Below are 26,271 nucleotides of genomic sequence, written 5' to 3'. Positions count from 1 at the left end.
AGGAAACAGCCCCTTCCTGCCTCTTCCTGCATTCCTTTCCTTGCCTTGATAGTTAAAAAATGATTGGGAAGCACAAATTTGTGTGGGAAAAGAATAATAGTGACCCCACTCTCCAAAGGCTCCCCCAAAAAGGATGACAAATCATCTGAGTCACAGTCTGGCCTCAGCTTCCCTGAGAATTTATAAGAGCCCTTTCTGGGGATGTCTGTGAGCAAGGTCACAAGTGAGCTCTGGACATCACAAGAGTCAGCACAGTTGGGGCATCTGACATCACGGGGATTTGAACCATCTATGGGGTATCCATTGGAAGAAAATAGCTTCAGAGAGAGGAGGCTGCTCTGTAGCTGTGGAATTCTTCTGAATTTTCAGTTTCTCTGTAACTCAAAAGCTGTTCTAAAATTAAAAGTTCATTTTTTAAATGAAAAAAATTCAAAAGCAACATTTGCAGTTAAGGCCATCTTGATGTACTTGCATGGTTTCAGACAATAATGACTACATCCCTACAATGAAAAATGAGAACTGGGAGAAAATATTCTCCCAAGAGAGCTTGCTAAGTGAGCCATAAGGCACAAGCTGCTATCTCTTAGTAGGCTAATACAGTACTTAAGCCTATTGCTAGGTTTGTCCTAATGTGGAGGCTTTCAAAACTTTAAATGGCCCTTGTCTAAAAAACAGTGGTCTGATTCAACCACCAAGGAGCAACAACAGTGTCCACTGTGATCTGTAGAAACCACTTCCTTGCTTGTCTGATGCTTCCACCCACACCCCTGAATCACTTGACCAGGGGTCATCTGTATTCTCCATGTTTATCTGTATATTTGAAATATTCCATAATCATGGTCAAGCAACATTTTATAATTCTTATTTAACTTTCAAGTTTGAAATTATTTGAGAATTGACCCCCCAAAAGTTGCAAAACTAGTCCAAAAATTTCTTGTACATTTTTCACCCATCTTCCCAAATGTTAACATTAATACAGAGCAATGATCAAAATAAAGAGGTGAAGACAAGTAATTCCATTAACCAAGCCACAGACTACATCCTACTGCCACCAGTTATCCCGCAGTGTCCAGAAGCCCACACTGCATTTACCTGCCCTGTGTCCTTGTCTCTTTCGATCTCCCCTTGACTGGGGTAGTTCCTCTGTCTTCCTCCTTGCATGACCTTGGGAAGTCTCAAGGTTAATCATGGAAACCCATCTGAGACACCTAGGTTAGCCCCCAGTCATATGAAGTCAACAAACATAACAGGGAATTCAGAGTTACAAAGTGGACTGGTCCTCAAGGCTACACACTTAAGGTAACAGACCAGGAAGTGGAAGGGTGAGAAATTAGCTCAGCCTCAAAGATTATGTGGTCCACAGAGATCTCAAAAAGCCACAGTTGAAAATCAAGATCGTTAAAGCCAGAACAACTGAGGCAGGGGCACAATTTGCCCTGCTTCAAAACTCACCATACCCAGATGCCAAGAGTCAAATTCCAGGCTGTAAGGGACAAATGCACCAAAGAATAGTCACTAAAATAACTTACAGTCACCTTTGCTTTATTAGCAGAGTAAATTCACACCCTGAGATGTAATGAGACATGTGGCATGAAGCAGTATGATGAAGAACTAAAACTCCTGGTCTAACTCTGATGACATTAAGAGACCAGGTCTCTACCTGGTGTGGTGGTGCATACCTGTAGTCCCAGCACTTGGAAGGCTGAGGCAGGAGGATCTCCACAAGCTCACAGCCAGCCTGGGCTACACAGTGAGTTCTACCCTGTAAAGCTGTCAGAGCCGTGCTAATTTGTCCCTTGTTGAAGTCGGCCTGGGGTTCCTGTCCCCCATGGGTTTCCTCCTTGTGCTCAAGCATAAGAATAAAAAGCCTGGTTCTTGTGTGATGGTGCTTCTGATTCCTCTGACAGAGGGCACAAGAGCCCGTGGAGTCGCTAACACCGTGAGTCTATTCGGTATCTCCACAACAGATTTCTGCAGGTAGCTCTGCCAGTGGCCAGGGTGTCAGGGAAGAGCCTGAGAGGGGTCCCTGCACCAGAGACTGTGACCTCCAGCAAGTCCGTCTGTACCCCACAGGGAAAACAGACAAATGGTGCTTAAGTCCACAGTGTCTTGAGCATCTACCCGGCTCCAAGCCCGTAGCTGCCAAGATTCCCACTCGCGAGAAGTCCACTACTAGGGCGGGGCCGCCAGGACCTCAGCCCCAGATACCAGCCTGCAAGCCCTTGGTCTCCTGTCGTCCCAAAGTTTAGCATCAGAGACCAGATTACAAGGGCCAAGAGAGTTTCCGCTCGTCCGTACTTTGCAAGCTACAGTCAGGTACCAATCCCCACCACCGCCACCAGCAGCAGTAGAGATATGCGGTGCTCCAGCGCCACCCAGCGTGAAAAGCCGTGAAGTGCCGCCAGCATCCCTGCGGCGGGCGCGGCCAATGGGAGTCTCACTGACAACTGAGGGGAGGTTCAGGACCAGGCCAAAGTGCAGTAAATTCGCCTGACTTTCGGGTGTGCCAGGCCGGTGTGGTTTATGGGGACGAAGCCGGGAGTCCCCCCGCCCCTGCTCTTACCCTGTCTTAGTCACGGTTCTGACGCTTGTTTTTCTCAGATTTAAAATGTGGGAATAATGTGTGTGCTTAAGTAGTTAGGGTGCAGCAGAGAAAGAGTGCTCATCGTAGACCCCAATAAATGCATGTTCCCTCAGATCGTCCTCTCTAACCTCTTGTATAATGAGAAATCCGGAACAACCCAGCGCCATCAAAATTAAAGGGACAGTTCAAGATGGGTCTGATAATGTTTCTCCAAAAAGTGGGACAAGCTGTAAAATCTGGGGGCCGCTGCATGAGCAGGAGCAGGGACCCTGCACCCTACTGCTTTGCTCTGAACACCCGTCCGAGGGCTGCTAGGTTTTCCTGTGAAACAGAAATGCTTATAATGATGCCCACCTCTTAGGACTGTTGTGAAGATTAAAGACCTGCATTTGATAAATGTGAGCTATCATTAATGACATTTACTAAGATCGATAGCCCTCTGCCCCCAAAAGCCAGCATTTATTTGCCTGTTAGTATTATAGATGCAAGATAGTACTATATCATACCTCTGTTAGTGTAAAATAAATTTTACCTGATTTACGATACGCAGCTTTATCAGAGCTGTTTTTAATGACATTATTCTAGAATGTTTTCCTTAGGGTAGGGGGTGTAGCTCAGCAGTACCACACCTGCCTCACAAGTGCAAGGTCCCGAGTTTGATCCCCAGTACCAAAAAAAATATGTTAGGCCTTATCTACATGGGTTTGATACTAATATTCTCTAAATGATAAAAAATATATATATAACATTTCTCTTTCTTTTAGATAGTATACTCCTTCTCTTATGTTTTCCCCTAGTATCCCCCAGCCACCCCACCCCACCCCCATTGCTGGGACAAAATACCTAACATCAACAACTTTAAGGAGGAGAGGTTTATCTGGGAGCATGGATTCAGTCCATGGTTGGCCAGCTCCAAGGCAGAGCCATTATGGCAGAAATGGCTTGGTGAGGAAGGTCGCTCACGTCATGGCAGCCAGGAAGTGGAGAAAGGAAGAGCAGAGCAGAAAGTCTTTCAAAGGCGCCCCTGTGACTTTCTCCAACCAGGCCACACCTCCTAACGATCCATTCAGCTGACAACGAGGTTAGCACCATCAACCCACAAGTCTTCAGGAGACACTTCACAGTTAAGCATCCCTGCCTCCCCAAGTACTCTGAGTCTGGCTTCTCTTTGACCACCTCCAAGGTGAGACAGGCTCGTGGGCACCTTTCCTAGCTTCAGAAGCAGCTTGGGCTGCGTATGCCTGCCGAGGAGACCTTCCATCATTACTGAACACTGCTCTTCGTCCGGTCAGTGCTGCTTGCCTCAAAGTCCACTCTGCACACGAAACACATGAGCTTCCTTTGGCCTTATACTTGCACAGTAAGTCTTCTCATCCTTTACTTTCAACTTATCTTTGTCCTTACATTTAAGATGTGCTGTCTTTAAGTCTCAGAGCTTTTGGCTTTGTCCTTACTCCAGACTGAGTATCCCGTCTTTAAACTGAAATTTAAAGCATGTACATATGCTTGATGTAGATATTGATGCATTTGGGTTAAATCAGCCTTTTATTCCTTTTCCTCCTCTCTTGCCTTCTTTTCTTAGCAGGCACCCCCTGCTTCATTAATTTCTCATATAAATTACTGCCTTCACCATTTTGAAAATAACGCAATGGTCTCAGAACTGGATTTTGAACTCTGTATTTGTTCCCCAAGAGTCTTCTAAAACATCTGCTTAGATTCTCAGTCACTGCACCTGAACTGGCAAAGTGACTCGAAGAGAAAAACTAGTAACAAACGAAGATCTCTGCTGGCTGGAATACAGGTCCTTGCTCTCTCCGCAGCCCTCGGGTGCCTTACTCGACATGGATGCCTTACTTCTGGCTTTTCCAGTTTTCTCAGCAGAAAGGTTGGTGCAAAACAAGCTCACCACCCTTTGTTCATAGCTGAAGTCTCCACTGCCTGAGCTGTGTAATCAGACAAGAGTTCAAGGTCTGGAGTAGAACCAACCAGGGCTCAAGTCCCAGTTGTGTTAGGACCCAACTGTGTTGCTTCAGGCACACTGTTTAATCTTGGTGTTGTTTGGAAACTGGAAGTAACAGTGGTACATACCTCCCATGAGTTGTCCTTCAAAACTTTTTCAAATGCAGGACAGCCCTTTATACACAGCAATGTTCAAACACTGGCGAGATGAGAGTTTGAAAGCATCTGAGTTGATCATTCGCAGCGCTGTGTAACTGGATAGGATGGCTTTCCTGCACCCTCCATGAGGGGTGGTGACTTATGGTGAGGGCCCTTCACAAGGCACCAGGCTGCACTTGCTCCTCCTGTGGCTTTGAGATACTCAGTGCAGAAAGTGATTAGTGGCCCATATGAGCAGAGCATGCTTATTTTGGAAAGCAGATCAGCTGGAGGAAGAGTCAGAACTTAGCAGTAGGATCAGGAAGTGAGTGTGGACAAGATGAAACCGGTCCCCTGGGTTGGGTCCTTGGCCACACTGGGGGCTCAGCGGTGACCTTCAGGGCTCACTCTGGATGGAGAGATCTGCTGGCCAAAGCCTTACTGCCCCCTCACTGAGAGTCCTGGCCAGCAAAGAAGCCCCGGACTCTGAAACAGGGACCCTGAGTGATTACCGTGTTCTCTTCATAAGGAAAAGCTTTTTGTCAGATTCCACAGTACATTTTACTAAAAGGCTTACATTGCTCCATTGCACCTGCATTCAAGAAGCATTCTCGCCAGCTTCTCTCCGGTCTTACAGGTTTGGTTTAAATGCCTGACGTGTTTATGTTGGGAGACTCGAACCCTCACTCATGTGTGAGAAGGGGGATAGACGCACACGATCTGTGCCCAACACGCAGCGGGCTTCTGTCCCATTCCCAGGTTGCAGTTCAAGTGTGCAGTGCTGGCACTGTCACTTGCAGAGATGAGGCCACTGGCCACACTGGGCCTCCCAAATGGCATGACAGTTGAGAACAGGACGTGCCAGAGCCTGGCCCAGGTTTGCAGATCCAGTGCCACCATTATGGGTGCAGCAGGCTGTGGAGTCTTACAACGGACTACAGAAAGTTGATGTACCAATCAGAAACTGCCATGGGACTGGACAATGGGGTCTCCAAACATGGGCTTTTCTCTAACTGGAAGAATCTAATCTCAAGCCAGGGATGTGGCATGGGTCTGTAATCCCAGCACTGTGGGAGGCTGACAGGAGGATTGCAAGTTCAAGCCCAGCCTGGGCAACTTAAAGAGACTTAATGAGACCCTGTTTCAAAATAAAAAAGGGCTGGGAGTATAATGCCTGTGGATGGGAAGCAGGGGGCTGCTCATTCCTTTGGAGTACTGCCCCCTAAAATACCACCCCCATATAAATTCCACAGCTCCACTTCTCTAGTCCATAATTATTTCTGATCAGTTCATAGTTTTCTCTGCATTCTCCCCACCACCACCACCTTGTCCCTGCCTTAAGTAGGATCTAATGACCCATGGAGCATTTCTGGTTTATTTACTTTGAAGATCAAAATCTAGACCCTCTCTGGATGCACTGATTGCACCAGCCCTGAGACAAGCCATCCGTCATGGAGGACCCAACAGGGTTCAGATGTCCTCACTCTGGTGAACACCTGCCAGTTCCAATTTCTCCCACTTGCAAGCAGCAGTGAACATCCTGAAAGGTAACTCTCACACATGCAACGACAGCCTCTTGAACTCATTCGGTACTAAGTTAAAATTCCAGGCACTCTTCTAGAACTGAAAAGGGAACAATAAGCATAAATATGTTCCTCCAACTCAAAGTGCTCATATATTGTGAGTAAACAAGTAAGGAAACAAATGTAAAATACAATGGTATTAAATGCAAAGAAGTAAATCAAGCTTCTAGGAAAAAACTTCCCTAAGACAAAGAACTGGCAATTATGCAGAGATCTGCTGAATGATTAGTGCTAATGAGACAAAGAAGGAAGGGAGGATGTTCTTAGCAGAGAAGGGGGATGGAGGAGAGGGGGAGGAAGAAGAAGAGGGGGAGGGAGGAGAGGGAAAGGGAGGGAGAGGGAGACGGAGAGAAGGGCCAGACCTTCCCCAACTCTGTGAACCATGTTAATCACCCTTTAATCTAAGGACAACAGGGTGAGTCTGAATAACTCTGCATGCACTGGGGACATCTAGTACTTTGCTGGAAAGATCGCATACTCTTTTATAGCCCCCTGCAAGGGATGAGACAAGTGATAACACCCGGTCTAGTAAAGTCTACACAGACCTCACTGGGCGACCAAGACCCCCAGATCCATCACCTACCTGAGAAGTTTTTTGTTCTTTCCATGTACTCTTGCTAGGTGACTTGCTTCCTTCCCCGCTGGATCACTATTACCTAAGCAACTACTTGTAACCTTATTGGTTGATCATAGCTGTAACCCACATTGTACCCTCATGAGTTTTGCTCTCTAAAACTTCCCTGTAAAGTGGGGTCTCTGGGTACCCAATCGGGACCCCTCCTGCCCCTCAGGAGCTTCCCCCCCTCCATAAATATTTTTCTCTGTTGTTCCTAGAATTCATGCTTTGATTTTTAGAGAACACGAACTCGCCATATCAGACATCTAAGAGGTTGGGAGATACAATATTTTCATATTTCATCTCCTGTTTCAACAGAACCAGTCCTGAGTTAGCCAGCTTCACCAGCTAGGCAAACCCCAGCCCTTGCTTTTCTTCTGCTTTCCTATACAACCAAAACTTCTGCAGCTCCCCAAGACAGATCTCAAGCCCCTTTAACTGTTCTTCCCAGTGTGGCCGCACTGATTAAAGCTCTCTTCCTGCCCTTCACCCCTGACTGGAGTTTTAGGGCAGGTGGCCCAGCCTGGTCTTCTGGACACCACCGCCATCACCCCACTGCCCTGGCCTGCTGGGATCCAGAGCTTTCGCCCTAAAACTCTGGTGTAGAGATTCCCTATGAACTAAGGGATACCACCAGGAAGGGAAGAAGGTGAAAACCACCTTGAAGACCAGCAACCTTCTAAACAGTGACTGAAACTTACATTAAATTCTTGCATGTAAGTAGGTACTGTTACTGAAGAATTTGAGCAAATATCCCATAAGACTGTTTACCATAATTCATAATTGACTTTTTATTTAAAAAATGACAGGGAGCAATTTCCAGCATATTTTATAAAAGTACTGCCTGTATCAAACATTTTGTGCCCCTGTTAATTCCACTGAAGAGCTGCCTTTTTTTCTGTTAAGGTTCTAATTCAAACTGATGGAATACATGCCCTTAAAATGGAAAGTATCCACCATTTACTCAAATGTCAAAATTAAAATTATTGAGAAGTTTATTGCTTTATGGCTGGGCAAGATGCTACTAGCACATTTTAGGTAAATAATATTCTTTATTAAAAACTGTGAGGTCATTCTGTTTAAAACTTTCAGGATAATTCACAGAAAATAGATATATTTATTCAAATTACACATTAAAGGGCTGGGCTACTAGCTATAGACATTTATAGGTGGAGCAGCTCTTTAAAGAAATAAGACACACACAAATAGGTCTGTCTGGGTATCCTTTACATAATTTAAATGAATAAAACCTGGAAGACTGATACTGTTATGCTATATTGTTAGGATCTTTAAAAAAAAAAATCACACATTTAGTAGTCCATTTGTGCTTAAAACACTCATATGCATGAGAGGCTTAAAGAATAGGACACCTCTGTATATCATGATCAAAAGAAAGTTACACATTTTTTTGAAACTGCACTGTTATTTAAACCCCTTTCCTAACAGTCAGGCCCTCTGCGGTTGGCACGGTTCTCAGGTCTAATTGGCAGCCTGGGGAGGCCCCTCTGGTATCAGAGAAGTGAAGAAGGTGGTAACAAAAGACCAGGCTGAGGCCATCAGTCCCGGCCTCTGGACTGTGCTGCTGCCTTCCCCTGCATCTTGTCCGCTCTCGTCTTCCAGCCCGTCATCCATCAGGCGTTCCTGCCAAACAAAACGAGAAACACCCCTGAGCAAACTGCAGCGCACACGTCAACTCACAGGAGAAAAGGACACAGCTAAGTTCTTTATGATAAGAGGGGGTAAGAGCATGTAGTGAGCGGCAGACAAGTGGTCACTGCAAATCTTTGTGACATTCAAAACTGGTAACTGGATGCGCAAGTTTAAACATGAAAACTGCCAATGTAACACAACAAACTCTCACCATGTGCATAAATTTCTTTCTGGGCTGTATTCAGAAGGAATGTTAATCCGTTCCCATTTAACTCTATAGTAACTCAGTATTATTGTCTAAGTTCTCCCAGATGAAACCACCAAAATTGGTATGTTAGCTTTCTTCACCTGCCATTCTATAAATACGTGAGAACATCCAAGAGTCTTTTATCATGCCAGTCCCATACAGTGCTAAGAAAAAAATCTGTAGTTTTTGACATCTATAAAACCTTCAATAACATACCATTTCTTCAAGTTCTACATTGTTTGCATGTTGCCCATCATGGTTAATTTCTACATTGTTGTTGGGACCCCGCTGCTGACCTCCTTCTTGCCTAAAGGGAAACCATCCAGCTTGATGTCTGTTCAGAAAAAGAAGACAAGTGGTGATTTTTTTATTCTAACACTGTAATACATTCATGTTCTACAAGAGAAAACAAACCACCTTGCTCAAAGCAATGACAGGAAAACAAAAGCCAATTCAAATTTAGAAGCCTATCATGTACTTAACTGGCTCTGTTAGATATTAAGACCTATCAGGAGTCACAAGATTTTTTATTTTTGTATTTTTCAAACTCAAACACAGCTAGATGACTTTTATCCCTTGGAGAGAAGGTAAGGCAAGAGAAGAATCAGTTTTGTGAAAAAAGTACAACTGTATTAGGTATGATCTAATTACTAATGGTAATTATCATTAAAAGGGGCATTCTTATGCAGGAGTACACTGAGTTTTTCTTCAAGTTCTAAATAACTGAAAAACCCTTTCTCATTGAATTAATCATTTCTATAAAACACACTAAACAAAAACTCTGCTTCTAAACAATTCTGATAATCACTCTTCTTCAATATAACCTACACTGCTTCTGGAATCAGAATCCTGCCAGATATGGAAGCCCAGCACTCAACCCTTCCCTTGGCACCCACACCATGACTGAATCTGTGCCTGACCATCTCACAAAGTCACTAACAGAAACCACAAGAAGGGAGCAAACACCACTCACAAATATATTAGCAGCATGGCTCCCATCACCATCACGAAGCGGCTGAAGGAGGAGTAGAAGTACACGATGCTGAGGAGGATGGCAGCCCGGGAAAACGTGTACACCCAGTCCAGCCAGTCTCGGTTGAAGTCATCCTCATTGAGCGCGGGGCCGCCCTGGGCGTTCATGGGAACATTCTCGTTTGCCGCTCGGTTTTCCAGGTTTGGGGCTTGTGGGGGCTCCTCTCCGGGAACATGGGCCACATTTAAAGGCTGTGATGCGGGAGGCTGGGCTGGGCTGGCACCCGATGTGGCCTGTGCTGAGACCGCAGCTTGACTGAAATTGTCACCAAAGAAAAAAGAAAACCTTTACCACACTGTCTTTGTTAACACTTCCTAGGGAGTCAGGTACTTTTCATGAATCTAATGTGAAAAATCCCAACTCCCGCATTATGTTTCTCAGGCGAGCACAAATTCCAGTGGAAGAGAAGAGCCCAGTCTGGCAGCTCACAAGAGGGAGCTACACGGACAGCCAGGACACCACTCTGCCCTCTTCCACTAACTCCACAGAAGCACGCGGTGTGTCTAGATCTTCCGCCATGATTACCTTTTGTTATTCTACCTGGGGTGAATACCTTCAAGCCACCAACTCTCCCTCAGACCCAAATGTTTTGAAAGATTTATATAAAAAATGTGTATTAGTAATTATTCCCTGTATCTATGGTTAGTGATACATGATTTGTGCTAGTATTTGAAAATACTAAACACATCTCAGACAATAACCCCTCGGACCCAATCCTATTTTTGTGAGTTCTATCTGAGAATCACTGGTTCTTGCCAACTCTGGAAGAGCTGTGGTCCTAAAGTACGTTTATAATGTCATCTCCTAAAACTCAGGAAGAATTTCCTGGTAAGAAGTGCTCAGTACAATGATAATATAGATGGGATTCGCTTTTGAATTATCCAGTGGAAAGGGGAAAGCTGTAGAATAAGAGACATGATTTTATAAATGCCACAGCTAGGTGATAAGAGCACAGGGATCTTTTTTTTATTCTGTCTATTTTGTTGTAAGTTTATGTTTTTCTACAATAAATGGCTGATAATTGAGATAGCAAATGAAAATTAAGTAAGTGCTTCCCAGGCTACAAATGCCTCTTCAGGCCAGTGTGCTAATATCTTGTATCCCTATTGGGCTTTCTGGTTTCCAAAACACTTCCTACTGCATGGGTATTCTGACACACAGCTGAGTTAGTATTTTAAAGGTGAGAACCTAATGCTTAGAGGTTGAACGATGTACATAAGATTATGTGATTTAGAGGTAAGCTACAGTAAGCTTCACTTATGTAGTTCTCATAAGGTTTATAAATGAGACAAAGGGTGTAAAGCATCCGGCCAGTAATGAGCACTAAGTAGTCACACAAATGATGGCTGTTACCATGGCAACCTTTAAGGTACAAGCAGCCTACTTGGAGCCACAGGCTTGTAAGACACAGCATTAGGACATGAGATTCATAATGCAAGTTACCTTCATGGGGGAAGGACTGCAGGAAAGATAAGGACACAGATTTCGCACTGGGCAAGGGGGCCAGCAGACATCCAATTATGTGTCATGGGAGTTAACCTGGCAGTGGGATAAGGAAATACTGCAAAGAGCCTATAAGGAGAAAGAGCTATTAAAGTAGATTTAAAATAAGAAATGATCTAGGTAAAATTCTGGAAGTAGAATGCAGAGGAAGGACAGAAGCTCCAGTATCTCATCTTTAGGAGTTCCTGGGTCTCAACAGCAAAGCCCAGAAGCCAGGCTACTTAAGGTCGAGCTCACATGAGAATGAAGAATAGAGACAGTGCTTCAGAGAATGACAGAGCCAAGTTTCAGGCATACTGAATTTGGAGTAATGGCTAATTTCCCTATGGAAACTTCCATCAGCTAAGCAGGGACCCAAGATGAAGCACAGGAGGTAAAGAACTGGGCAATATCCACACAGAACAACAACTAAGGCCACTGAAGACAGAAATCCAAGTGGACTGGCCCAGGACCAAGTCCTGTCTTCTTCCCTGCTGACACAAGTGCCCTGGGCCTACAGTAAGCACACAAACAACTGTTACCCTGAGCAAGAAATGCTAACTACTGAAAAGAAGGGAAATGGGCTATCAAAAGACACAAAAAGCCTCATGAGGAAAAAAGGACGAGCAGGAAACAGAATCACAGACAGGGAGAGGGAGACACTGAAGAACAGAAAGAGAAGCCAGTCACTGTGGACTGAGTGCCAGGGAGTCCCGAAGCACAAGGCTGGGCGGCCGCGCTCAGCGCTGAGGCTGAGTGCAGGAAGCACACTGCACACCTGCCCTACACAAGGTGCAGCCTCCTGACGTGACTCTCTATACCTGCCTCAGGTGACTTTCTATCTCCCTGTGCAGATGTGCTGGCCTCCAGTGAAATGCTCCATCTTCCCTTCAATTTATAAAATGTTACTATTAAAGCAAGCATCTTAATACTGCTAAATTTCACTAGGGGTGAGAGGGAGGAGCAAGGAGCAGGTTTAACTGACATGAAATGCAAGTGCCAAATAATTTAAAATCAAGTTGGCTGCTGAGATGTTTGCAAATTCTCTCATAATAATTTTAAGTAACTAACTAAATATGTCAGCAAATGAAATCCCACATCAAGTTACTTGAGCTGAAGAAGAAAATCAAGTCAATCCCAGGGAGATGAAGTGAAGCCCACGGCTCATCAGGAGAACTCACTATTGCAGGTAGTATTGCTGGGCATACACCTGCTGCCACCACAGCATCTGCAGCGGGCTGAGTGCTGGGTATGCGGGCGCAGGCACTGCAGCTTGTCCGGGAAACTGGTGCTCCACGTTCCTGCGGTGAAGGAGGAAAGAGATGAGGGGTGTTAGTGTTTCTCAAGTTAGAAGTGTTTATCCAGCTTTTTCTTTCTGAAATACAACTCAGTCGTTCATAACATGTTTTCAATCTTACAGGAAAGAAAAATACTTAATTTTTTTCAAATAAAACAGTATATGTTACATAAGGTGACCCTGAGTCCAAGTCACCCATAAAACGTGTGGCAAGCCTGAACATTTGTTATCTTCTCATTTCAGCAAGAAACCCAAAACTACTTTCATTTTAAATAACTGTTATGAACCAAAGCTCTAAAGTACACTTCATGACAAAATATTTTAATGGGGGAACTAGCCAATGGTGTTTTATACAGTATTTAGTAATAAAATACCTTTAAAAATATAGACACTAGTTAGTTGTAAAATTTTTAAAATTACAAAAACTGCAAAACATCTTTACACATATATTTTTAAAGTAGGCTGAAACTCTATTAATTCAGCGAAACTTGTGGACGATCACATGGTATTCCTAATGCCTGTTTCCCATCTCTAAAATGGAGCTAATAATAGACTCTCCTCTGGGGGTTGTTACTCTGCATTCAGGAACTGTTAGCTGGTTTCACTTTTTCCTCCCCGCCCCTAACTCAGAACACGACTCCAGAGTGGACAGTGGCAAGATCTGGAGGACTCACGGACCTCAGGCCGACCATAGGTTACACACACGAGCAATTGTAGAATTTATGCATTTGCTAATAACTCTCCTTTTCCTCTCATTACTTAATTTTTATCTTGGGCTGATATTAGTTTGGTCTATCCAGAGTGAATACTTTAAATTCATGAACTGCAATTTTATGCCCTGAAAATTGTTCACATAAATGCTTGACAGTAATTTAGAAGTGCTTGCAAGGTGAGAGCTCACCAAGAAACTCTGGAGAGAGAAAGACTTTCCTAATTTATAAGCAAAAGAAGAAAGCAGAGATAAATGCAATCAACATATTTGATGTCAAAATTTAGAGGCAAGCAACTGGGAGTATAGCTCAGTGGTAGAGCAGTTATCTACCATGGCAAGGCCCTGGGTTCCATCCCTAACATAAAATAAAAATGGGAATTAAAGTAAAGTTGCAAAATTTGGAGACAGAGCATAGAAAACACTGCAACAGTCATTAATACCTTTTCTATATAAAGAGATCATAAAACAGAAACAGTAATTAGGATACCAAATGCAAATTAAAGCAAAGACAGCTTTTTATCATTTGCCAAATTAGAAAAGACTAAATAAAAATATAGTATTGGTAAAGGGTACAAGTAAAATCCAAGTCTTTCACTGCTAGTGGAAATGAAAACTAGAACAAGCCTTTAAAAATCAATTTTACAAAATAAGGACCTGTAGGAAATGTTCTCTATGCCCCATTAACTGCCCAAGCAATTCTGCTTATGAAAATTGGCTTACAGAAATAAGAAATATGGAAAAATCTTCACATCTCTGCCCTTTGTGCACAATTATCCCTCTAAAGAGTCACTCATGAAACCTACTTCCCCTCCCCCTTCCCTATTACAGACAGTAGAGACAGATACAATAGATCATTAATTAAAAACACTGAGAACCTTATCACTGCACTTAACCTGTGTGAACCTCTGTTTTTGATTCCTCTCTGAAGGAATTTGCTCTCTGACCTATGTACTTTGACCCATTCTATCTTGAAAATAAAGTAGTAAAAATCTGACAAAAACATGAAAGGATGTACACACAAAGCTATCCACCTTGATGCTAATTATGATGATAAGTATTGGAAATAACTCAACTATTTGTCAATAGGAGACTGGATGTTATAGTTTATGCACTCAGTGAATTAGCACGCAGCTGTAAAAAAGGAATGAAGATCTCTCTCTCTCTACTTTTTTGGAGTGACGCTCTGAATATTTAAATGATATTTTGTTAAAAAGCAAGGTTCAGGAGCTGGGGATTTAGCTCAGTGGTTCCACCACCTGCCTTGCCTTGCAAGCTCAAGGTCCTGAGTTCAATCCCTGGTACCCAAAACAAAAAAAAAAGCAAGGTGCAAAAGAATAGAAATAATGTACTATCCTTTATGTAAGAATGAGGATATACTTACATGTTTGTGTGCATATAGATGCGAATGCCCATCAATATGTGACTATGCTCATATGTATAAAGCATACACTGTCTTAAATTTTGCACAAAGAAATAATAAAAAGATAAAATTAAAAAACAATGAACATAATAAAATAATAACAATAAAATATTCTAGTGAGTGAGAGAAGTGGGAGAGGAATAAAATGAAAGTGGGCATCTGAAAACTTTTTTCTTTTTTCTGGGCACTGAACTATAGCAATGTCTTATACAATTAAGAAAAAAGCTAAATTAAAAAAAGAATGGTAGCCAGGCATGGTGATAAGCACCTATAGTTTCAGCTGCTGAGGAGGCTGAGGCATCAGAATCACAACTTTGAGACCAGTCTGGGCAACACAGTGAGGCTCTATCACAAAAAAAAAAAAAAAAAGGAAAAAGAAAAAGGACTGAGGAAGTAACTGAGTGGACCACTTGCCAAGTGTGTGCAAAGCCCTGGGTTCCAACCCCAGTATCAGAAAAAAGACATGGGGGGAGAAAGAAAAAAGAGGAGGCGGGGAAGAGAGTAGCAGGCTGAAAAAAATAGGTTCAAAGATTAAAACAAAGAAACTTCTGTATCACGTTGGATAGCACAGCCACACATAATTATTCTACCAACCTCAAACACAGTTTGTTTGTTTTGTTTTTTTTGGTACTGGGGATCGAATTCAGGACCCTGTGCTTTTGAGGCAGGTGGCAGCACCACTGAGCTAAATCCCCAGTCCCTCAAACAAAGTATTTTTAACTATATATTCCTAGTAAATATGGTAAATATTATGGTAAATCCTAGGGACAAAAAAGAATCATAAAATTTTGAACAACACTGAATGAGCTTATAAGATTCAAACAGCACTTTTTTGAAACTACTTGAAAATTTAACATACTGACATAGTAATAAATAATTATGCTAATTCATTGAGAATCAAGATTTTCAGCCTAAAAAAAATACACAAATCAAAGGAAAGGCATTCAAACCCTTTGATCTTTAACCTGAATTTGAAATATCAGTATAAACTCATGATTTTTCCCTTTTTTTCTGAAACACTAGTACTATTTATCTCTGACAACTGGGTAGCAATGAGGACCTCTTGGGGCCCAGACCACTGTCTGTTTTTATTGGGGTTTTCTGGCTTGCTGTTCGCTTGCTTGCTTGTTTGTCTGTTTTGAGATGGAATCTTGCTATGTAGTTCAGGCTGGCCTTGAACACAACGATGCCTCCATCTCCAGACTACTAGGATTACAGGCGCAGGGCCAGACCGTGGTCTCTGAATGCTATTTCCCAAGAAGTTTCCCAGGAACAGAGTCCAGATGGATCTGGGACAATGTGTCATGTATGCGTCTAAGATGTTATCAAAATTTACTAAAATCATGTCAAAAGGATCCCACTGGACAAACTAATGTGTCTCCCACAAGCCAGAGATAGGAATATAATGAGTATCTCAGTGAATGACTACATTCATGCAGTAGTTAATCTGTAGCTTGAAGCACAAATACAGTAGAAACTGGCATGTTCACACACATACTTTTAAAAAACAAAACAAGAAAACTCATTGGTCATCTTTGGAGGTTACCAAAGCACTAACTTATTACTCTGAAAATAGATAAAGGGAAAGGCTAGAATTTCCCAGGATTTTCTCAAATATTTTAGAATAACAAAATGATGAGAAGAAATTCTTCAAGAAGCACAGCTAATAAACAGAGGAGGAATGATAAAATGAAGGAGAGTACCACATTTTTTTTTTTTTTTTTTTTTGGTACTGAGGATCAAACTCGGGACCTTGCACTTGTGAGGCAGGCGCCAGAAACACTGAGCTAAATCCCTGGCCCGAGAGTACCACTTTGTACTCCTGGAGGAATGGTGGATCTGGTCAGTGATCGCCAGACTACTGAGAGGATGACGAAGAACTTTCTGACACTGGCCCAGGTGACACCTGGACTTGCTGACCATCCTGACAGGACCAGAGGTGAGACCGCCACACTTTAAGTGCTTCTGATGTGACTCAAGGACAGACCCCATGTGGACAATTCTTTAAGGAAAAAGAAGCTGAACTGTGACTGAATTTAATGACATCCCAGATCTAACTACCAGCGCACAGGAAACAAAGGGACCAAGAATGCTAAAGGACTTCCCGAGGACACGGTCAGCCAAATCCAGAGCAGTGAGGGAAACAACATAAAACAACAAGCAAATAAAAAGCACAAGAGGTAAAAGAAGGGAGAATAAGGAAGTTAGACAGGAAGAGCCTTACGAAACAGCAACAAAATGCAGTATCAATCTCTGAATACTAACTTAAAACAATTCAAAAATATTGAACTGGGTGTGATGGGGCATGCCTGAAATCCCAGCTCTCTGGCAGGCTGAGGCAGGAGGATGTCAAGTTTGAGTCTGCCTGGGCAATTTACCTGCTTATCCAGACCCTATCTCAAAATAAAAAGCTTGGGAACACAGCTTAGTGGAAAGTTCCTGGATTCAATCCCCAGTAGCACCAAAAAAACCCCCCCAAAACTCAAAAAACAAAGACATTTCCTACAATCTGGGAAAACTGAACACAAACAAAGTATTAGACAAACAAAGTATTGGTATTAGACAATTATAATAATTTTTAATTTTGTTGAGTTCTGTTATTGTGATTAAGGTATTTTAAAGTCTGTACCTGATATCTGTTTTACAGATAAAATGCTATGTTTAGTTTAAATCTAGCCCAAGAAATACAAGCAATGGAGAGGAAATAAGTTAAAATGGTAGTCTATTAGTAGTTGTTGAAGCTAGGTGTTAGATATACTGATATTAACATTTTTCTGTTCTTTGTGGATGCTTAAAAATATAATAAAGTGTTTAAGTTAAAAAAAAATATTGAATTAAAATCCTGACTTTAACCTTAATACACAGCAATACACAGGGCTGGTCCACTGAATATGGTAATTTACATATGGAGTACTCTGCAACTGATGTAGGAGGGGTCTGCTCTTTTATACTAACATAAGACAATCTATATGGTTAGTGAAAACATAAGAGGTGGTCTACTGTGGCTAAAAGTATGCTATTTGTGTTAAAATACACAAACATAGCTGGGCGTGGTAGCGCACACCTGTAATCCTTGGTAGCACTTGGGAGGCTGAGGCAGGAGGATCACTGCGAGTTTGAGACTAGCCTGGGCTACCTAGTGAGTTGAAGGTCAGCCTGAACTACATAGTGAGACCTTGTCTCAAAAAAAAATACACATGTGTACATGCATGTACACACAACACACACACACACTATTCCCACACACGTAAACACATTTTGTCCTTGGAATACTACAGGGCAAACAGCTAAAAATGGCTGCCTCTGAGCAGGGCAGCTGCACAGCTAAGCGACACAGTGCAGGAGCCCTTGTATACTTTTCTGTTCATGTTATAAATGGCACCATGCCTGTGTGTTCTCTCTTAGGAAACAGCTAACACAAGAAGGGAAAAGAAAAAATATGAGAAAAGGAAAAAACGGAAACCAAGTGTTTGTAAATAGGGAATGGTGGAGGGGGTGGAGGGAGGGCAGGGGAATGGGGAAAAAATAAGAACCAAGATACATCATGTAAAGGTACAAGATCCCAATGATGAATGTAACTGTATTGTATACCTAAAAGGTACCAATAAACTTAATGAAAAAAAAAAGGGACCTGCTTATTCTCCTATCTCTGACCAGACTCTGTGCTTTTACATAAAGAGCTCACAGACCTTTAAACATACAACATACCAACAAATATGTAATTGGCAAAACAAAGAAAGAAATGTCCCTTTATCATGTCTCCGACTGGAATGAGGACATTTGATTTATCACACTGGCAAGTAAAGTATGTGTACAATACAAGCCCTTTAGCAACAACTGGCAGAATAAACTTTACTACTATTCTTTACTATAATTTTACAAGTCTTATGTGCCTCAAAAAGTCATAAGTACACTTTGACTTGGGAATTGCTTTTATCATCACTTGTCCTAAGATAATAACTTTTAATAGGGAAACATATGTGACAATCCTGATTACAGTGAGGTTGGGTGGGGGAAAGGCTCACCCAAAGGTTTAGGTTGGAAGACCGTGTCAATTACTCCTCTTCTACAGGACGACACGCCACACATCCTCTGCCACTTGGTGGCAAAGCTAGTAGGCACTGGTGCACACTGGCTCTTAAGAGTAACTGCTACAAGCTCAAGAACTGTGGGAGCCAACCTTGGCATCTTGAAATCAGCCATGGTGGGAGTGTTTATACCCCAGAAATCAACAGCTCCAGGCTTTTATCCTTCCCCTAGAAAAGCCAGCTGTTAATAAGCATTTTCCAGCACAGCCCTGCATGTACTTTTGCAATACCTCCCACCCCAATGCAGTTGGGACTGCAGGACTTCCTTTGACCAAAGAATGTCAGGAAATGTGACATACACAAGGCTTTAAAGTCCTCAGGGGTTAGCCTGCCCTCTGTGTTTCTACCATTTACCACGAGACAAACACGGCCTATCACTGATCCTCAGAGAAGGAGAAACAGGAAACAGCCCTGACCTGACCTACACCCTGAAGTAGAGCTGTCCTGCGTGGCTGACAGAACGGTGAGCAAGAAAAATACAGCATGGTGTCATACGTCGTTGAGATTGTATAGCTATTATACAGCAAAATCACCTAATACAGTATCGATAAAAAAGTGGACAAAGAAAAACTGTGCAGATTTTAAATGCTGTGGATTTATATTTGATCTGAAAATATGTCCAAGCTATGTTTTTTTTAAAAGGGGCTATAAAACAGAATTAAAAGAATAATATTTCTATTGAAAAAGCACACATAGCAAAGTATCTGGAACCGCTCTGATGAAGAGACTGACTTTCTGTTCCTCACTGCCTCTCTCTGCCCACAGAAGGCCCACATCTCCCCAGCAACAAGGAGGCTGGTGACTACATTTCCCAGCCCGCCTGCAGCCAACTGGCTCTGGTGAATGGGAGCAAAAACAAAGTGTGTCAGTGCCTCTTCTGGGTCAGGCGTACACTTCTGGGGTTTCACGTCCTCCTGCTGGAAGCTGGCACAACAAGGCTGCCTGAGTCCTGCAGCATTTATAAAAACGTTAGTAAGGCTGGATGCAGTGGCACAAGCCTACAAGCCCAGCTACATAGGATAAGGTGAGAGGATGAGGCCAGAGAATTCCGAGATTGAGGCCAACCTGGGCAACTTAGCAAGACCCTGTCTCATTAAAAGAAAGTAAGTAAAAAGGGATGTAGGCAAGTGGTGGAACACTTGCCTAGCATGTGTCAGGACCTTGGTCCTGGATTTAATCCCCAGTACTGTCAAAGGGAAAAAAGGTTATTTCTAGTTGGTGGGCTGTAAGTAATGTTTACTTTAAAAATCAGACATTACAGGGCCAGGGAGTTAGCTCAGTGGTGCTGCGCCTGCCTAGGAAGCACAAGATCTTAAGTTTGATCCCACACCAAAAAACCAAAAAAAATCTGACATTACAGGAGGGTGCAATATGTAGTTTTCAGATTTATTATAAAACAAGGCTGAAGCTTTTAAGGAGAAAAACTGTACAAAACTGGATATTTTATCAATTAGATTGAGATCAGGCATGTTCAGTGTGGTATGGCCATATTTATAAATTCATTTATATTTATTTATTACATTTATTATGGATTATATATTTGTATTTATATTTAAATTTATTTATAAATTAGGCGGCAACTTTTGGAGTTGAACAAACGTGATGGCAAACAGAATGAGTCCAACAACAGCGAGAATTTACCGGTGTGACTCTGAGAGTGGACAGCAGAGTGCTGAGGTGCTGCCCTGCTCTGCAATTGCTGTTTCCCAAGGGCTGGGCAGGCAGCTCATCACCAGCGTCAGGGCTCCACAAAAGGAAGCCCCACTTACTGTTGGAGTCACAGAGTCCTAAGAACCAGTCCAAACTGCTATTCTGAAACCTCAGGAATCAGCAATTCTAACTCAGCAAGCTTGAGAATATTAATCTTAAAGATGGAAAACCATACAGACTAGTTAAGTCTAAGCTGTACTAAAGTTTGAAAGGGGAGAACAGAGTTTTTATTTGGATGGTGAGTGTTTCAGGATCACTAAATTACTGCTCAGGCACCTAAAACTATGTTGAGTAAAATTTACCTAAAGACAGAAGTCTTCACTGGTAAAAATGACAAGTGAGATTAAGTCAAAACATATTCACTGTTAAACTAAACGGCCCATTTATTACAATTTCTCCCCAAATGCTTTATAAATCATAAAGCACACTCTCCAAAACTATTATTTTCCAGCACCTAGCTTTGGCATTCATTCCTCAGATGCCTACACATTATTAGCTGAACAGAGGTACAACATTCACTTAGAAGAATGAATGAAGGTATGAGTAATTGCTAACACATCACTATGTGCCACTTCACATATATTCTCTCCATCCACACTGAAGTCCTGAAGGACAAGTACTTCTACTCCCAGATAATGAGCAACTGAAGTACAGCAGGCGAGACTTGCCCAGAGAGTGAGCGAACACTGGGATTCCAACCCAGATGATCACTGTGCAATCACTAAGCGACACTGTCCTCATTAGACACCAGATATTACTCATCTAGTAAAACAGTCCCTAAATGAAGCTCAAATGTCTTTGATGAGTTCTGTTGCTCACCATTTTAATACTCATTGTTGGCAAAAAACCAACACTATTTCAGGTTTTTCCAATCCCTTCAATACACCCCCAAGGGCTAAATGTCTCTCATGTTACTAATTTCCTCAGCAACTTAAGTTTCTTACAGTATCTATTGTCTTATTCTGAAGACCTGAAATCTTACAAGATGTATTTTTATTACAAATGCACTCACTGTAAGTATGAGAAAGATCTGAAAATCTTCTCATCCAGAGGCACCCATCATGTACATCTTCCTAGGCTTATCTGTAACACTCCCACCTTCCATCACTACCAACAAATAAAACAAGTGAAATCGTTCTGTATAAACTGAGAGGAATTGAAGTGTCTACTCTCCAAGATAGAAAGGAATGATCAAAGTCAAAAGACAAAGTATTTTAATCTATTATTCCATAATGAAAACTGAGAACATTGCTTTTTTACAAATAACTACATTGTTTCATAGATGCTTTATGAAACCTATAGCCAGCCTCATCTAAACACTTATTTTGGTAGGAAAAGCTTCACATCCAAGAGATTTTTCTATCAGTTTTGTTTTCCTACCCTAAGAAATGAATTCAGATGAAAGTACTAAGGAAAAAGGACCCAAGTGCTTATGCTCTCCTGCTCAGCACAGCAGTTGGTAGCTGCTCCTTGGCCCCAGGAGGACATCACCACCCTGGGGTCCGCGCTCTCCCCTCATCTCTAGGCTGCCACCCCAGACCTGGACCCCTGACCCGTGCAGCCGCCCAGCTGGATGTGCAGTGCAGAATGAGCACTACTACCTGTTACTCCTATTTCCTTTACTTCAAAGACAGAACAAAAGCACCCCACAAAATGCTCTACTTTCAGACACAACCCAGGCCCAAACCACATTCACCAGGACTGTATTCTGTGACTGTCTGAATGGTGTGGCACAGCTGTTGGCTGCACTTCCCACACAACTGCCTAACTCAAGAGGCCTGATGTTACTGCTGAGCAGACGGCAACCACAGCAAGCTTCCGAAGAAACCTCTTCCACAGAAACCCTCAGTACAACAGAGATTCCAGATACACAGCTACAGTGCCACATCCTTGTAACCAAACACGGTTTTACTCTAACTTAGCTGTTTCTTGGTGTTACGGTTGTAATCTGAAGTGTCCTCCAAAGTCTCCTGTTTAGAGGTGGGGCCTGCTTGACAGTGGTCACCAGGGAGCATGACCTGGAAAGATGTGTTCTCATCCAGACTCCACCCTTCTCTTTCTACTTCCTGGCTGCCATGGGCTGAACTGCTTTCCTCTGCTAGGCCCTCCACCTGGCCATTTCTGCCTTGGAGTCAACTGACCATGCATGGACTGAGACCTATGAAACTGTGAGCCACAATAAGCCTCTCATCCTTTAAGCTGCAGTTGTTATCTACAACCAAAGAACCTAGTTAAACCTAGCTAATCAGAAACACCTGCAGCGCTTTTTAAAAATAGACTGCAAGTATATGCCCATCACCTATCTGCTCCCCTAAAGACTGAACTAAGTAGCTCTACGGTGAGACTGAGTCAGGGGAAAAAAGACCTTTAGATACATAGGTGCTTGCTATTCAGAGTGCGGTCCAAGCATCAGAAGCATCAGCGTCACCTGTACATTTGTTAGAAATATAGAATCTCAGGTCCCATCAGACCCTCTGAAGCAGAACCTTCATCTTAACAAGATCCCTCCCCAGGATTAGCAGAAACATTTAAAGACTGAAAAGCGTGCTCTGAAGATGATCCAGATGCATGACCAGCTTTCAAAAGCGCTGTTCTATTTAGCCCTCTAGTTCTCAAACCATAAAGCAGATACAAGAATAAATTTTACGAGTACTTTAATTCCTGCAGAGAGGCTACTTGAAAAATCAAAAATAACAGATTTTGAGGGACTCCAGTTATGACCCACAGGTAAGATAATAGCACCTACCCTTGCATTACATATGGAAACTGATGACTTGGTGCAGGGTTGGTGTGTGCTTGTGGAAGGGCCCGCTGCCTCAATCCTTCCGAGGAAGAACCAGTAGCTAAGGATAATGTTTCTTGGCTGGACGATGGAGTTGTTGATCCTGAATGATCTGAGCTCTACAAACAAAATGTAATTATTTTTTCAAGGAGATTTCATTAATTGCAATCATGAGACTACAGACATGCTAAAATGTATTCATTAAATTCCTCTGTAAAATGACTGAATTTTACAAATTTACTGATATATATCCAATATAACAGCTATTTTAACTTTAGCAAGAATTAAAAGATCAGAAAGTCAAAACTGCTTAAACAATAACATTACATTTATCAATGAGACAAAGCTGAATAATATCATCATCATCATCATCATCATCATCATCATAATATATAAAAACTGCACACTAAATTGTGGGGATTCAATTACTGCATGCAAAGCTCCTTTCACCATGCCTAACAGAAAATGCTCAACAAATATTACTCCTTACTGAGTTATTTAAACAGCTCTTATGCACTAGGTACTGCATAACATACTAATGCAAACACACTGGTTTAACATAATAAACATACTGGGAATCAAAAGACCTAGACTCTGATGGTATCTCTGACATTAACAAAGAACATAACAATTCATTTAACCTCTCAGAGTCTCTGCTTTCTTAGAGACAATGAAATTGAACTAGAACTTCCAGATTCCATTCAGTTCTAAAATTCTACTAGTTTATAGGTGCCATCACAAATATTGATTTTTTTAAAAAAATAAGCAAGATATCTGTCAGGATTTTTTAATTCTCATGCTCAAATGAGGTCAATAATTCATGGATTCAATAACTTTAAATAATGTAACTCCTGGAAGGCCATTACAATTTGCTTATGCTAGAAAATAGTTTATCAAGTGTTTTGTATAAATTTAAAACATACTTATATTTTACATAACTTCAGTTCTCTCGCTTTAAAAAGCTACATATATTATTTTAACATCCTCTCCAGTTTGGTAAAATGGTAGTTTACCTATGCTGCCTGCAGACTGAAAGGATTTCTTTTTGCATGTCTACTTTCCTAAGCCTTGTCCTACGAAAGGTCCCAGGCGCACAAGTCTCTTGTAAAACTAACAAAAGTTTTAAGGTGTTATTTCACACAAAGTACATACTACCTATCCTACTTAGGGGGTCTCATGCTTTGGGATACAAACTGGGAAAGGCTTTTTTCTGGGCAAGCTTTCTCATTAAAAGGAACATCATGACATGGTATTCATTAACATAATTAGCAGACAAAAAAGTCTAGCTATTCATCAGCTCTTCCCAATTTCTCTAGAACTAATGATTTCCAAGCTTAGTATTAAATTTTCATTAGATTTTTTTAAACACATGATTAGATTTTCCTAAACACATTTTCTAGTCCCTCTGAAATTTCTAAGCCATGAAAAATTTAGGGAAATTCAACTTAACTTTCCTTTGATACTTTTTAGATGTTTTATAACACTGAAAACGTATATATACTAATGACACAAAATTATCACTTAGAAATCACTAGAGAAGTCAATTCAGCCACAGGATTCTTGCCTGATAAAAACAGGGGCAATGCAACTGTGTACAAAGACTACATACAAAATTCCATGTCAATGCCAGTATCTGTTCCTTCTTATGCCAACGTAAAAAAGCTATAAAGATCCCTGAGTATTCTGCAAGGCATATTTCAGTTTAATGTAAGCTAAATTTCTAAGGCTGGTGCTAGAAAATACTTACCATGGAGACCATACTGACTAAATATAGCAAAGAAGCAGTTAACTAATATCTACTAGGTGATACTTCAACTAGATATCACTCCTGCCACTCATCTCCTCAAGGTTTTGGCTACATTCTTGACAAGAAAAGCATACTAGGCAGAATGTAAATTCCCTGATTGCCCAAGAAGTTAAAACCAGCTTCCTCTTAATCACCATCTTCTCACCCCCAACCATGTAATACAAAACTTTAATGGGGTCAAAAATAATTTAACATCGGGCCGGGGATTTAGCTCAGTGGTTCTGCCACCTGCCTCACAAGCTCAAGGTCCCAAGTTCAATCCTGGTACCAAAAATAATAATTATTATTATTATTATTATTATTGTTATTAAACATAAAATAATCAAGGTCAATGTCTTTAAAACTTACAGAAAATGTCTAAATTGAAAAGTTCAACTTATAAAAAATTTCCAAACCAATTTTAGGCAGATAGAAAACTAAAAAAGGAGAGATAAACATCCAACTCCAAAAGAGACAAGTACATTAAATAACTCTTCCCCTGCTGCTGACCCTATGGACCTAACCGAGGAATTTTTTAAAAACACAAGACCCTTGATCAAGCAATCTATGCCAAGAACATTTAAGGTAACTTGGAATTTAAACAATGTAATCCATCTTGAATAAAATATACTCTATTATTAAAAACCTTAATATCTCTGAAACTTCACTGGCCTGAGTGTCTATAGTATTTATCCATATCATAATTGTGTTTTTTGAGTGTTTCAGTAATTAAACCTGTAGAGACCAGCTCTATTACTGACCTGCCTTTCTGAGCAGTATAAGTCATGGTGAACAGGCTTCAAGTTAACATTGCATATTAGATCTCTGAAACAAATTTCAAATCCCTTCTTCCGGCTGTTCACAACAATCTCAAAATCCACAAGTTTCAATTTTCAGAGGCAAAAAGGAGAATCAGGCAACTTTAATGTTTATTCCTCCCAAAACAACTCACAGAACTGCTGCTGGATGCCAAGGCTTCATGATTTTCTTTACAGGTGCTGGCTTCTGGAGAACTGGGAGGAGTCCGAGAAGTACATACTAGATGAACCATATGATATTCATCTTGCTAAAATTAAAGAAGATCAGATTTCAAAGGTTGTATGGCGAAATGTACAGTTCAAAGTCAGTAGCTAAGTTGAAATAACTCAGAACTTAAGTTCCTTTCTAGACTAACCATTTTATTA

The 26,271-nt window shown here is 41.6% G+C and overlaps 1 protein-coding gene across 3 annotated transcripts in view; it reads right to left on the bottom strand.

Annotated features, from left to right (window-relative positions):
- Window positions 1–7,646: 7,646 nt before the first annotated feature.
- Window positions 7,647–26,271, bottom strand: part of Herpud2 (HERPUD family member 2) — a 127,105-nt gene continuing 108,480 nt past the window's right edge. For all 3 annotated transcript variants that reach the window (XM_021254593.2, XM_004840304.4, XM_087196419.1), the window contains 6 exons: window positions 26,040–26,153; window positions 23,266–23,420; window positions 12,474–12,593; window positions 9,751–10,065; window positions 8,994–9,111; window positions 7,647–8,521 (listed from right to left, as the gene is read on the bottom strand). In XM_021254593.2, the coding sequence (XP_021110252.1) occupies window positions 8,360–8,521; window positions 8,994–9,111; window positions 9,751–10,065; window positions 12,474–12,593; window positions 23,266–23,420; window positions 26,040–26,153 (984 nt within the window). In that variant the 3' untranslated portion in view covers window positions 7,647–8,359. The remainder of the gene's footprint in view (window positions 8,522–8,993; window positions 9,112–9,750; window positions 10,066–12,473; window positions 12,594–23,265; window positions 23,421–26,039; window positions 26,154–26,271) is intronic.

Source organism: Heterocephalus glaber, unplaced genomic scaffold (assembly GCF_053883595.1).
Source record: "Heterocephalus glaber isolate CG9 unplaced genomic scaffold, H.glaber_assembly_v1.0 deba00001610, whole genome shotgun sequence".
Classification (NCBI taxonomy): domain Eukaryota; kingdom Metazoa; phylum Chordata; class Mammalia; order Rodentia; family Bathyergidae; genus Heterocephalus; species Heterocephalus glaber.
This window is presented reverse-complemented; position numbering and strand designations above follow the sequence as displayed.